At 42.7% G+C, this 12,908-nt stretch overlaps 1 protein-coding gene across 1 annotated transcript in view; it reads right to left on the bottom strand.

The window, feature by feature from the left end:
- NEB (nebulin) overlaps nucleotides 1-12,908 on the bottom strand; it is a 108,355-nt gene that overhangs the window by 2,928 nt on the left and 92,519 nt on the right. Inside the window, 12 exon segments of the mRNA XM_032445929.1 lie at nucleotides 89-272; nucleotides 484-591; nucleotides 808-900; nucleotides 1,177-1,269; nucleotides 1,553-1,645; nucleotides 2,421-2,513; nucleotides 2,985-3,077; nucleotides 3,598-3,690; nucleotides 4,296-4,388; nucleotides 9,956-10,048; nucleotides 10,526-10,618; nucleotides 12,131-12,223. Of these exon segments, the coding sequence (XP_032301820.1) occupies nucleotides 89-272; nucleotides 484-591; nucleotides 808-900; nucleotides 1,177-1,269; nucleotides 1,553-1,645; nucleotides 2,421-2,513; nucleotides 2,985-3,077; nucleotides 3,598-3,690; nucleotides 4,296-4,388; nucleotides 9,956-10,048; nucleotides 10,526-10,618; nucleotides 12,131-12,223 (1,222 nt within the window).

Below are 12,908 nucleotides of genomic sequence, written 5' to 3'. Positions count from 1 at the left end.
CATTCTGTGTCAATGAAGTGGTGCAGTTTCATTCTGTGTCAATGAAGTGGTGCAGTTTCATTCTGTGTCAGTGAAGTGATGCAGTTACCTGTCAGATTCTCCTGGTCCTGGTCCACGCGCTTCTGCTCCATTTCTACCACTCGTCTCTGAATGCCCCTATAGCTGATGTCACTGAAGTCCTGCATGTTCTTCTTCACACGTTCTGTTATGGGGTCAGTGACTACAGGGGTGAAAGTACCTTTGTTTTTCTCAAAATCTTCATGGTATTTCACCTGTAACGGAAAACACAATCTCAGTCCTGCTTGTTTCCTGCTACTCTCAATTGTGCTCCTTGCAGATGGGCCAGTGCCCTTCTGAAGGTTGGCTTTCACTGAGGTATAACTGGTCTGTTACTGATAAACACGTATCATCCCCAAGAAGACAACCCTGCTGCATCTTGGAACAAAGCTTTTAAGGAGCAGACCTTCACTGAAGTGCCCTTACTGTTGAGATGTGTTTCTGTGTCTCCCGCACACGCCGCATTTCAGGTGTGTCCAGAACATAAGCAGCTTTGCCTTGAACCTGTTTACGGAAGCTGTCTGAGTAAAGGACCTGCAGATAGAAAAAGGAAGTGAGTGCAAGGTAATGGGGGGGGAGAAAAAACAGAAGAGGGAGGGAGGAAGGCAGGAAGGAATGGAGGGGAGGAAGAGAGAGGTGAGGGAGGGAAGGGGGGAAAAGGAAGGAAGGAGGGAAGGGGGAAGGGAAGAGGGGAAGGGAAGGACTCCCATACTAATTCAGTTCATATCTTTCATCTACTGCAGGACTTACTGAGCTGATGTTCTCTTGGTTGCGCTTTGCTCTCTCCATCTCTGGGGTCATGGGTGTTGGGGTTCCTTTCGCAAGGTGTTCCTTGTACAACACCTACAGAGCACAGAACGCACATACAGGTCATAACAGGCAACCCAGCAGCTCACGGTGCTGGCGGTGTTACTGTGTAAGCATAGTCAGCACTGCAGGGACAGATCTTGGGAAATAAATAAAGCTGCTAAGAAGTTAATTATTTTCTTGAGCAAAAGGGAGAAAATGGGAAATACGGAGGCAAAAACACGGAACACAGGGAGAGAATGGGGCTGAATTAGAAGTGGATTCTCTTCACAAAGGTTATTGTTAACCTAAGGCAGGTATCTTCCTCAGTACCGAGCTAATCTGTTCCTGGTTGCGTTTGACTCGCTCCATCTCGGGAGTGACCGGTGTGGGGGTTGCCTTCCCTAAGCCTTCCTTGTACACAACCTACAGACCACAAAGCAACCCAGCGTCACAAGTGCACAGATCACAGCTGCAAAGGCTGGTTCTCAAATCAACACCATTTGTTATAACAGGGAAAAAAATAAGTGAGGAAAAATATTAAAAAGTGAGTAAAAATATTTGCAAACTATAATTTACCATTATAATTATTTTCTATGTCCAAGGGGAAAAATTAGAGTGTTAAATAAAAACCAGGCAACCTTAAGTCAGTCATTCAGAAAGAGAACAACGTCTCTATCTCAGCCCCTTTACACCTTGCAGACGATACCGAGCTAATCTGTTCTTGATTGCGTTTCACTCTCTCCATCTCGGGAGTGATAGGGGTGGGGGTTGCTCGCCCCAAGTTCTCTTTGTACCACACCTGTGGGATACAGAACATGTATCCGGCATCTCACATTAAAAGCCAAAAGCATTCAGAAGGATTCAGACACAGGGAGTCAATCAGTTATCAGAATTCAAAACAGGAATGGCAGGTTACGGGACGATCACCGCAAAAAGCCAAACGCCTAAAGCTAGTGGGAGGGGTAAGAAAAATGAACTGGAAAAGAGAAGCTGGTTACAACTGATTGTTTGGGTTAAAATGAAGGGCTCTATCCAGCTACAGCTGCAACCTTGGCTCCATGGGCTCAAGGAAGCCCCACGTGACCCCAAGAACTAAGGACTGTGACAGCCACCCTGCTGGTTATGACCCCTCTGTGCCCAAACCCTGACTGGGAGGTGTCCCACCCAACAACATCCCTGGTACCACCTCAAGCAATACAATCTCAGAGGTGGGGCTTTCCCCGTGGCATGTTTGGTTTTGGGGTTGGGTTTTCTCCCACTGAAGTCAAGGAAAGTACAACAACAGCTTACAGACACAGCACAGAGACGGAGCTGAGTGCTGCTTCCCCCAGGGCCATCAGTGCTGGCGTTGGCTGGATAGAGCCCAAGTGAGACGAACTGAGCTGTAGAAAGCTCCTAAACCTTTGGATCAGAATGTTAACACTGAAGTCAAGTTTGTTTTAGAAAGGGAGAGATTAACTCACAGAAACAAATCTATCTATTTTCTACATTAAAGTTGAGTATAGTTAGAATGTTACTTGATTAACATTACTGTAGACGCAAAGGGGGGAAAAAAATCTGTATTTTGAAGGTACCGAGCTAATGATTTCTTGATTGCGTTTGACTCTCTCCATCTCTGGAGTGATTGGTGTTGGGGTCACCTTACCCACATTTTCTTTGTACAAAACCTATAGGATACAAGGGAGTATCCAAATGTCATTAAGAACGTACTTCCACCAGCACAGAAACCACAAACAACCACATACAGTAACAGCTCCTGGGTTATTACACCTCAAAGGGGTTAGATCTGGGGCCAACGTGATTCCTGACAGAAGCAATGGGAGTGTTACCATTAATCCATTATTAACCATGTCCTTGTGAAGCAAGAATAGTTTACAAGAGATAGTTAAGAAACTGCAAAGAGACAAGTCCATAAAATAATAATAATAAATCAGAGGTCAAACCATTCTAGTTAAATTCTGCTTTGGACGGTGTTAAACAGGAAAGGTAAAATTACAACTCGTTTGCAGCACAAACTGGGTTTGTTCATGCTACCTGACAGGTGTGTTTAAGAGTTAGGAAAGCACAGGTCAGTAAAACTGCTTACTGTGTGTTAAACAACATGCAGGTCTTTAGGAATTGGGTTCCTGTAAGAGTACCGAGCTAATGATCTCTTGATTGCGTTTGACTCTCTCCATCTCAGGAGTCACAGGGGTTGGGGTGGCTTTCCCTATGTTCTCCTTATATAACACCTATGAGACATAAGAAAAGGAGCCAACAATAAGCAAGCAGCTTTCTGTAAACACAAAAGCATCTTTTCCTTGTATTTACTATCACAGGGCTGAGGTACTGTAGGTTTGTTTCAAGGTACACAGCAATATTTTAGTAGAGAAGTCAGGCCTGGCGTTGGGTGATGACCCAATAGATAAGTACTGTAAATGAGACTGCAAAGCACTGTGCTGAGGATGTTACAGGTATTTCAATTATTATAAATTCCATCAGCGCTGCAGAGAAAATAAAGGACCTCTGTTTATTGTCAGTTCTTAGGATTAGGATTATTAAATTAAGCCTTACGACCAATAAAACTGTACCAAGTTAACACAGTCACTGTAAACCACAGTAAGCCGCGGTAAGAAGTGATTGCTTATTTAAACTGCTTTAGAGCCAGGGTCAGCACGATTTCCAGTAAGTGTCACAACACCCACTTATTAAAGCTGTTAAGTTGTTTGTTTCAATAGAGTTAAAGGATGCGTTTTTTTCTTGGTGAAGTACCGAGCTACAGATCTCTTGGTTGCGTTTGACCCTCTCCATCTCTGGAGTGACGGGAGTGGGGGTCCCCGTCCCCACGCTCTCTTTGTACAACACCTGCACAGCAACAAGAAGCATCCAGAAGAAATCAGAGCACAGAAATAATCACATCCCACACAAAGCCAAACAGCTGAGTCTGGTGGATTGTCATCTGCTCTCCCGTGCCCTAGAAGCTGCCCTGAAGGCTTCGATTACACCCATAGGGTCTGATGGCAAACGTGTCCATGCCTTTATCTTACAGGTACAACAAACCCAACCCAGAAGCTGTCAAAGTAGCACTGAACAGATGTATCTCCATGGTGGAGGGGAGCTTCTACACAGTCCCGGAGCCTGCTGGAATCCTCCTGATTCCATGACAAGAGCACTACAGTGGGAAAGCAATTACAAAAAAACCAACACGACACACAAGTTTATGTTAAAGGAAGTTGAAACAGGGAGTAAAAATGGTTAAAGACATTGAGGATCATGTAAATAATTACGCATGTGAAGAAGTGGAACGTAAGTAAGACTGGGAAATACAGTGAAAGAGGAAGGACGGTTTTTTAACTTGATTAAACTGATTATGTGGAAGGAAGGAGAGGAGACGTTCTGTTTTTAATATAGATTAAAAAGTTCAGTTGATGTGGAGTTAAGGGGAACACAGCTTTTCCCCCACCAAGTACCGAGCTGATGTGTTCTTGATTGCGTTTGACTCTCTCGACCTCAGGAGTGACTGGTATTGGGGTCCCTGTCCCCAGCTCCTCCTTGTACAACACCTGTGGGTAACACGGCTTTGTTAAAACACCAGTAGGAGCGGGCAAACAACACAGCACGCAGCTTAGTGGGAAAAGAGGCTGAGTGTTACTCAAGGCTGCCCTGAGCCAAAGCTTGGAATGAAAACTTAAAACCTTCCTCAAAATGATGATACACTTTGCAAAGAGTTTGATTCTCAGGGCCTTGAAGAAAACATCTCTGCTATAGTAGATGAAGACTTCCTAAGGGAAGAAGGCCACAAACAGAACCAAAAAGGAACTAAGGAATAACCCTGTTTCAGTTACCCATTCAAAAGCAGCACACGCAGAGCAGGTTAAACCGGCCCTTGTCAGAGCACCGTTATGCAGAGCTCATTCCCACTGGCTGGAATCACACCACAAATAGTTCAGTTTTAAAGGGATAGGAGAAAAAAATCAGGAGAAAACCCACAGGAGGCAAAGCTGAGGACTGAAGTGATTAACAGAAGGAAAAACCTTGTATAACTTAAGAACAAAAAAGTTCTAAAAGGTGATCAGAGCCAAAAGAATGGTGGGACCCAGAAGTTATTATCATTAAGATTGTGAGACCAAAGCAGAAGAACGAGAATGATGTAAGTAATGATTACACAGGGAAAAAAAGTGTCAAAGGGAAAAGGAAATTTCTTTGTAGGTTGATTATAAGAGATGGGAGAGGAAAGAAGCGTCAAAGGGGAGGTTTCAGCTTTCCAGACTGCAGATACCGAGCTAATGTGTTCTTGATTGCGTCTGACTCTCTCAATCTCGGGAGTGACAGGGGTGGGGGTTCCCATCCCCACATTCTCTTTGTACATCACCTGTGGACAACACGGCCGTGAGAAAAGGAATGGAGAGCAACAAGGAAAAAATCAAACCAACCAAGAACCAAGGAGAGAAGTGATTAATGAAAGGAAAAGCAGGTGGGGAAGAAAACCAACGTTCAGAGTGAAAAAGAAAAGGACTGGAACAAAGAATCAAAAAGTTACCATCATTAGGAGAATTAATCAAAAGGGGGATAAAAACATGGTAAGTAACCATTATGTAGGAAACAGCACCAAAACAAGAGGAATGGGACACTGCTTTTGGTGTCAGCTGATACGGTGGAACAAGAAGCATTCTGGTGTTAACATTATTTTTTATCAAACCAACAGGGAATTTTCTTCTTTTCCAACGAAAGATACCGACCTAAAAACGTGTTCTTGATTGGTCTGACTCTCTCAATCCTCGGGAGTGACAGGGTGGGGTTCATCCCCACATTCTCCTTTGTACATACCTGTGGACAACGACGGCCGTGAGGAAATGAATGGAGAAGAGCAACAAGAACACAACAGTTAACACCCTGCTGGCTGAGAGGGAGCGAACAAGAAGAAGGTGTTTTTCTTTCCGTGCAAAACACATTAAAAACCCCTAGACATGGAAAAGCATGCTCTCCTGTCCTTGCCATGCAAACACACTCACCTATCAAAATACAGAAACACGCACAGTGGCTGTGAATCTTAGAGTGCACAACAGACACAAACACTGGTATGTCATGGATACAGCTGCATTGGGTACAGACCATGGGATAACAAATAAGAGATAGAGAATGCAAAAACGGAAAGAAAAAATCTTTCTGACCTCCATCATTCAGCCTCCACACACACTCACAACGTACCACAAAACTATCACGGGCACTGAGCTCATCCACAGTCTGGTATCAGACACTGAACAGCTTTGTTTCAATACACAGCAAAACCAGCAGGAAAAACCAAACCAACCAAGAACCAAGGATTGAAGTGATTAGTGAAAGGAAAAGCAGGTGTTGAAGAAAACCAGCGTTCAGAGTAAAAAAGGACTGGAACAAAGAATCAAAAGATAACCGTTATTAAGAGAATTAATCAGAACCACGGAATAAAAATGTGGTAAGTAACCATTATGTAGGAAACAGCACTAAAACAAGGGGAGTGGGACACTAATTTTGGTGTCAGCTGATTACAGGTGAACAAGGGCAACTCTGGGTGTTAACATTATTTTTTTATCAAACCACAAAGGGAATTTTCTTTCTTTTCCAACTGAAAGATACCGAGCTAACGTGTTCTTGATTGCGTCTGACTCTCTCAATCTCAGGAGTGACAGGGGTGGGGGTTCCATCCCCACATTCTCTTTGTACATCACCTGTGGACAACACGGCCGTGAGGAAATGAATGGAGAGCAACAAGGACACAACAGTAACACCCTGCTGGCTGAGAGACAGAGGGGAACACAAGAGAGGTGTTTCTCTGGGGCTGCAAAAAAGGGGGATTAATAAAAAAGCCCCAAACCTACAGCAGTTAAAAAGCAGTGCTCTCCTACATTACTTATAACCCTTCTCACCCTGCAGAACAGCCCAGAGCTGTGGTGTGCACCCAGCCCAACTGGTCCCAGCATGGCTACAGCCTGGCTGCTGCCATTGGGCAGCCATGTAATGAACTCCTCAAAGAACAAGGTGAGAAGGACAATGAGAAAGGAACAAAGGAACAATCTTTGCTCCCTTCACCCCCACCCACTGACATCACCAACACCTATCAGGGCACTGAGCTCATCCCACAGTCTGCATCAGAGCACTGATTTGTTTTAACACACAGTACAACCAGGAGGAAAAAAAAATAGCAAAAGAAGCAAGGATTGAAGTGATTATTGAAAGGAAAAGCAGATGGTAAAGAAAATAAAGTGCTCAGAGTAAAGAAAAAAGAAATATTGGAACACAGAATCTGGAAGGTACCATAATTAACAGAACTACTCAAAACAGTGGAATAAAAAGGTGATAAGTAACCATTATGTAGGAAAAAAGGACCCAAAGAAGGGGAATGGGACACTGGCTGTGGTGTCAGTTGATTACAGGGGAACAAGGGTAACTCTTAGAGTTATAATTATTTTTAAATAGGTCAAGAGGAATTCACTTCCAACTGAAAAGATACCGAGCTAAAATGTTCTTGATTGCGTCTGACTCTCTCAATCTCAGGAGTGACAGGGGTGGGGGTTCCCATCCCACATTCTCTTTGTTACATCACCTGTGGACAACACGGCCGGAGAAAAAAGGAATGGAGAGGCAACAAGGACGGGCGGATCAACAATCAGTAACACCCTGCTGGCTGAGAGAGCGGAACACAAGAGAGGTGTTTCTCTGGGCAGCCATGGGCAAAAAACAGGAATTAAAGAAAAAATACGTAGAAATGGAAAAGCTGTGCACTCCTGCTTTGCTTGTAACCCTCCTATCCATACAGAACAGCCCAGTGCTGTGGTTTTGTGCACCCAGCCCAACTGGTTCCGTCATGGCTGCAGGCCTGGGTGCTGCCATTGGGCAGCCATGGTAAAACTCCCTCAAAAAACAAAGTGAGAAGGACGACAAGAAAGGAACAGAGGTACAGTCTTTGCTCTCTTCACCCCCACCCATCAATGTCACCAACACCTATCAAGGCACTGAGCTCATCCCACAGTGCATCAGAGCACTGACAGCTTTGTTTTAACACACCGTACAGTCAAACCAAGAACCAAGGATTGAAGTGATTATTGAAAGGAAAAGCAGATGGTGAAGAAAATAAATGTTCAGAGTAAAGAAAAAATAATAATGAAGACAGATTGAAACACAGAATCTAAAAGTTGCCATCATTAAGAGCATTAATCAAAACCAAGGTATAGAAATGTGGTAAGTATCCGTTATGTAGGAAAAATAACCAAAACAAGGGGAATGGGACAGTGGCTGTGGTGTCAGTTGATTACAGGGGAACAAGGGTAACTCTTAGAGTTATAATTATTTTTAAATAGGTCAAGAGGGAATTCACTTCCAACTGAAAGATACCGAGCTAACGTGTTCTTGATTGCGTCTGACTCTCTCAATCTCAGGAGTGACAGGGGTGGGGGTTCCCATCCCCACATTCTCTTTGTACATCACCTGTATGGTAACACAGCAGCGTAAAAAAGTATAACATACAGACTGTATCCGAGGGGGGCAGAGCAGCACAGTTAGTTTGGATGCCTGCTACATCCACTAGAAAGAGGGAAATGTTAGGAACTGGAAACGAGGTGACACTTGTGATCAATCCAGGGGAAGGCTTCCGAGCTCCTGAATGGTCCCAGGAATAAAGCATCAGAAGAATGGAATTAAGCAAACAGAGGAAGCAGGCGTTTTTTAAGGAAATAAAACTCACAAAACTTGAAGGACGTGAAGCATTAAATGTGACGATTATTAGAAAAAACTTATAATATTTTTGCTGACAATGTAAGGAAGACTGAATTTTAACAGCAGAAAGGGGGTGTCACTGTAAGTTATCTGCAGAGCTCAGAACATTTACAGAAGTGTTAGAAGGTTCTTCTGAAATGAAGTTAAGGGACCGTATTTCTGCAAGTAGGGAAGAGTACCGAGCTAAAGATTTCCTGGTTGCGTTTGACCCTCTCCATCTCAGGGGTCACAGGCACTGGGGTTCCAACTCCCAGCCCCTCTCTGTACAACACCTGTGTGGCAGCAGGGAGGTGGGGTTTGTTTGGTTTGTGGGGGGTTTGTAAGGAAAAAAAGGAAAGGAGGAGGATGGGGCAAGGAGAGAGAGAGAGAAGGAGAGAAAGTGAGTACAGTGAAACCTCCAAGTATGAAAAATACAGTTTTGACAGCCTTGTTCAAAAGCTAACAGAGAAAAGTCAATAAAATAATCAGCTAAGGGCAAACATTTCTGCAGTCCTGCCTCCTTCCACAAGGATTTCAGTCCTTAAACAGTACTTAAACAAAAGATCTTAATGGTCAGCTTTCCCTCACGAGTATGAAAGACAGAAGTGATGATCATAGAGTGAATTAAATGTAGCACACGAAGTGTGACTATTGGGGCTTCTCTGAACTTTACTACAAATGTCATCAGTTCAGGTCTGAACTTTGCATCTGTTGTGTTAGAGTCAAGATCAGCCCTGAGTCACTGCAATTGAAACAAATAAACAACAAAGTCATGAAGTGGAACACTTAAATTGTGCATGGCAACTTGACTGGAATGGGTCAGAAACAGCAGCAATTCGGGATAGAAATGCATTACTACAGACATTTCCCCCCACTTGTGCAATTTTCTCCATTATTCACATCACAGTGACACAGGGATGCCACCAGGTTTCCTTATACACACCTGTAGGATACAAGAAAGCATCCAACAAACAAAAACATGCAAAGGCAGACACGCTCTGGCCTCGTTAGTCTGCTTTGCTTCAGGAAGTGTTAAGAGTTCGTTTTGCTATAGCACTGCACCAGCTTGGTGAGTCTGAAGAGCGTTAAAAGAATCAGCTTTGCTTCGCAGGAGTCACCCACACTGTCACTGTATCAGTGGGAAGAAGAAATAAGTCACTGCTGAGCTGATTTAAGTAAATCAGAGTTGAATCTCACAGCTGGGATAATTTAATGGCAGTTATGCTAGACTGAGGGAAAAAAAACCCACAATATGAGGATACTGGCAAGTTTTAGTGACTTGATTAAGGAGAGGGTTGTTCAAATTCATTAAACAAATTGGAAGAAGAAATTAATACGGAGCAGTTAAAGGGATGGGATTTGCACTCTCAGGGGCGGGGGTTGCTTCATTGGGCAATACCGAGCTAATGTTCTCTTGGTTGCGTTTCACTCTCTCCATCTCTGGAGTGACCGGGGTTGGGATGCCTGTCCCTAAGCCCTCTTTGTATGACACCTATGAGGTACAAGAGAATTTCCGTACAAAAAACCCAACCAAACAAAGAAACAACACAAAAACCAGCACTCAACACAAGCAAAATAATCACATCTCACTATTCTGCGAGTTATGTTTAGCGTTAGGGTCACTTTTTCATTAATTGCACGCTTGTTCTAGAGGTGAATATTAAAGAAGTGGCTGATTATTCTGTAAATATGGCTACTATATATCACAGGAGATAAAGGGTTAAGATAAAACAAACACCAGATTGGTTTCATAGCTTATAAAGGTTTGGGCTCTTAAAAAGAAACCCGTGTAAAGTTGTAAATCACTCCAAAAAGTTAAAGCACAAAAAGGTGGAAGAACTGGGTTAAAAATATTGCCAGAAAGAAGAAAGGAGTGCGGTGAGGTGAGATTTTAAATCACTGAATAAGAAAGGAGTACATGTTAGGATGTTATGCAAAAATGAATTGTTATCATCTTTTTCTTAAATACCGAGCTAATGTGTTCTTGATTGCGTTTGACTCTCTCTATTTCTGGAGTAACAGGTGTTGGGATACCTGTCCCCAGGTCCTCTTTGTACAAGACCTGCAGAATACAAGCACCCAAAAGATGAGATATGTCCCTTTGTCCAGTACCCGCAAAACACCTGGATAGGCACTTCACCTGGTTAACAGATAAATACAATCTTAGATATAAACACGCACATTACTTTGAGTGTGGATTTGAGCAAAGTACCCTGATGTCCACATTTAGGAGCTTCAACATGCTCAAGTCAGTGGATTACTTCACTATAATAGGATACACATTTGACTACTCTACTAATCTGGCATAAAATATAGGTTTTTTTTCTTTACATCTTAGTTTAAGAATAGAAATAGTACTGCTTCTCAGACAGAGAACATGTCCAGAGTTTTGTTTGTTAGCAAACAGCTGCACTTAGTTGTGTAATCCACTTCATAGCAATCTCTACTTTCAGAAAAATCAGCATTTTCTGTTGTGAAACAGAACAACAGGGGGGTTGTGGTGAGAAACACCACTGAGGCTTAGTTCTCATATTTGCCTATTGCACATAATCATGGAAAGGCCTGTGTTGCAAAGGCCCACAGTGCTCATCCAGCTCCAACCCCCTGCTGTGTGCAGGGTCACCAACCAGCAGCCCAGGCTGCCCAGAGCCACATCCAGCCTGGCCTTGAATGCCTGCAGGGATGGGGCATCCACAGCCTCCTTGGGCAACCTGTGAACAGTGCGTCACCACCCTCTTTGTAAAATTTAACTTAACTTACAACTGTTTGACTAAAAAATTGCATTTTGTATGACAGAGGAGGTATAGAAGATGCTTGGTCTAAAACCTCATCACAGAGGAATACATTACAAATGCACTAGCAGTACTTGAACATTCATAAAATAATTGCAAACTGCATTTCACTACTTGATGTCATTGAAACAAGGAATCAGAATACAAAAATAAAGGATACACAGAATGGGAAAACAAATGATGTAGCCTGAAGATTAGAAAAATGAAGCACTGCTATGCACCAGTGAGCTATAAAAATCGATGCTATCCTAAAAAGCCTAAGAGTGAAACTACTTATCATTAGGAGTAGTGAATCAGAGGACATTCATCCTATGGCACCAACAATCAATCGACCATACTCTCTCCCTCAATTCTGTATTCAGAGATCAAAGTAAGGCTGTAGGAAACGATGGCTCAAAGTCAGGAGAACTGGGTTTGATTACTAGAATCTCCAGTTAACTAGATATGGGAAGAGCAAATACCTTTTATCCATTTATAGCTGTTGCCAGGATTTTTGACTACAAAAAGAGGCTCCAATTTAATTTTCTGCTCCATTTTTTTTCAGAACAATAAAATCTCCTCTGTGAGTTTTTTTATTTAATTTCTGTGGTCACAGAAATAATGCAGAGAAGTGATTTAACTGTAAAACTACTGCAAAATTCAACTTCCTGCTGCAGAAGATAGGGATTTAAGGGGTCTGTTCTCCTTTCAACAACAACATAAATACCCATAAACAATACCAGGGGCTGAAGGCTGAGCTCTGAGAGGTTACATAGAGGTAAATAGAAAATATTGGCCACTACCGAGCTGATGTGCTTCTGCGTCTCCTTGACACGTTTCACTTCTGGGAGATCAGGAATTGGAGTTCCTTTTCCGATGCTCTCCTTGTACTTAATCTACAAAGGCACAGACATTAGAAAAAGTTAGAATTTATGTTAAAGCACAGCTGGTGTGATGCGTGATTGCACGAATAAAAAAGCGTGGGGCACCTGCACTGTGCAACCTCTCTGAAATTAAACACTCTAAATAAAGAATCTAACAATTTTAGCCTAATGGTCTTAAAATGGGCACTTAGGGTCCTATGCAGATACATAAAGAGCATTATTCCAGTTTCAAGGAGGTGGACAACTTAAAAGCTCTCACTGGCTCCAACAGGAGCAGAAAGCTGGGGTGCAAGCATTTCCCACTGCCATTACAAGCATCCTGCTGGGTGAGAGTGACACCTTCATAAAAAGGTTTTCTAACAACTGCTGTGGATGCCTTTGAACAGATTGGGTACAATCTCGAATTCAGAGTGACGTAGAATTCTGAGTTTGTACAGATCATCGTATTCAAAAGAGCTGAGGGTTGTCAGATGATGTTTTAGCAATGAAGTTTTGATACCAGTGCTATTTTCTATCTAGTATAACCAAAACAGGACAACAGGATCTTATGAGAACATATTCAACATAACACACACGAAACAAACGGCTGAAATGCTAATAGCTCTTACACAAACAGCACATCCAAACTTCTTGAAAAGCATGTAAAAAAAATCTTGAAACAATTACACACCGTTATTCCAATATTAGAATATTACAG

The sequence above is a fragment of the Coturnix japonica genome, chromosome 7 (assembly GCF_001577835.2).
Source record: "Coturnix japonica isolate 7356 chromosome 7, Coturnix japonica 2.1, whole genome shotgun sequence".
Classification (NCBI taxonomy): Eukaryota; Metazoa; Chordata; class Aves; order Galliformes; family Phasianidae; genus Coturnix; species Coturnix japonica.
This window is presented reverse-complemented; position numbering and strand designations above follow the sequence as displayed.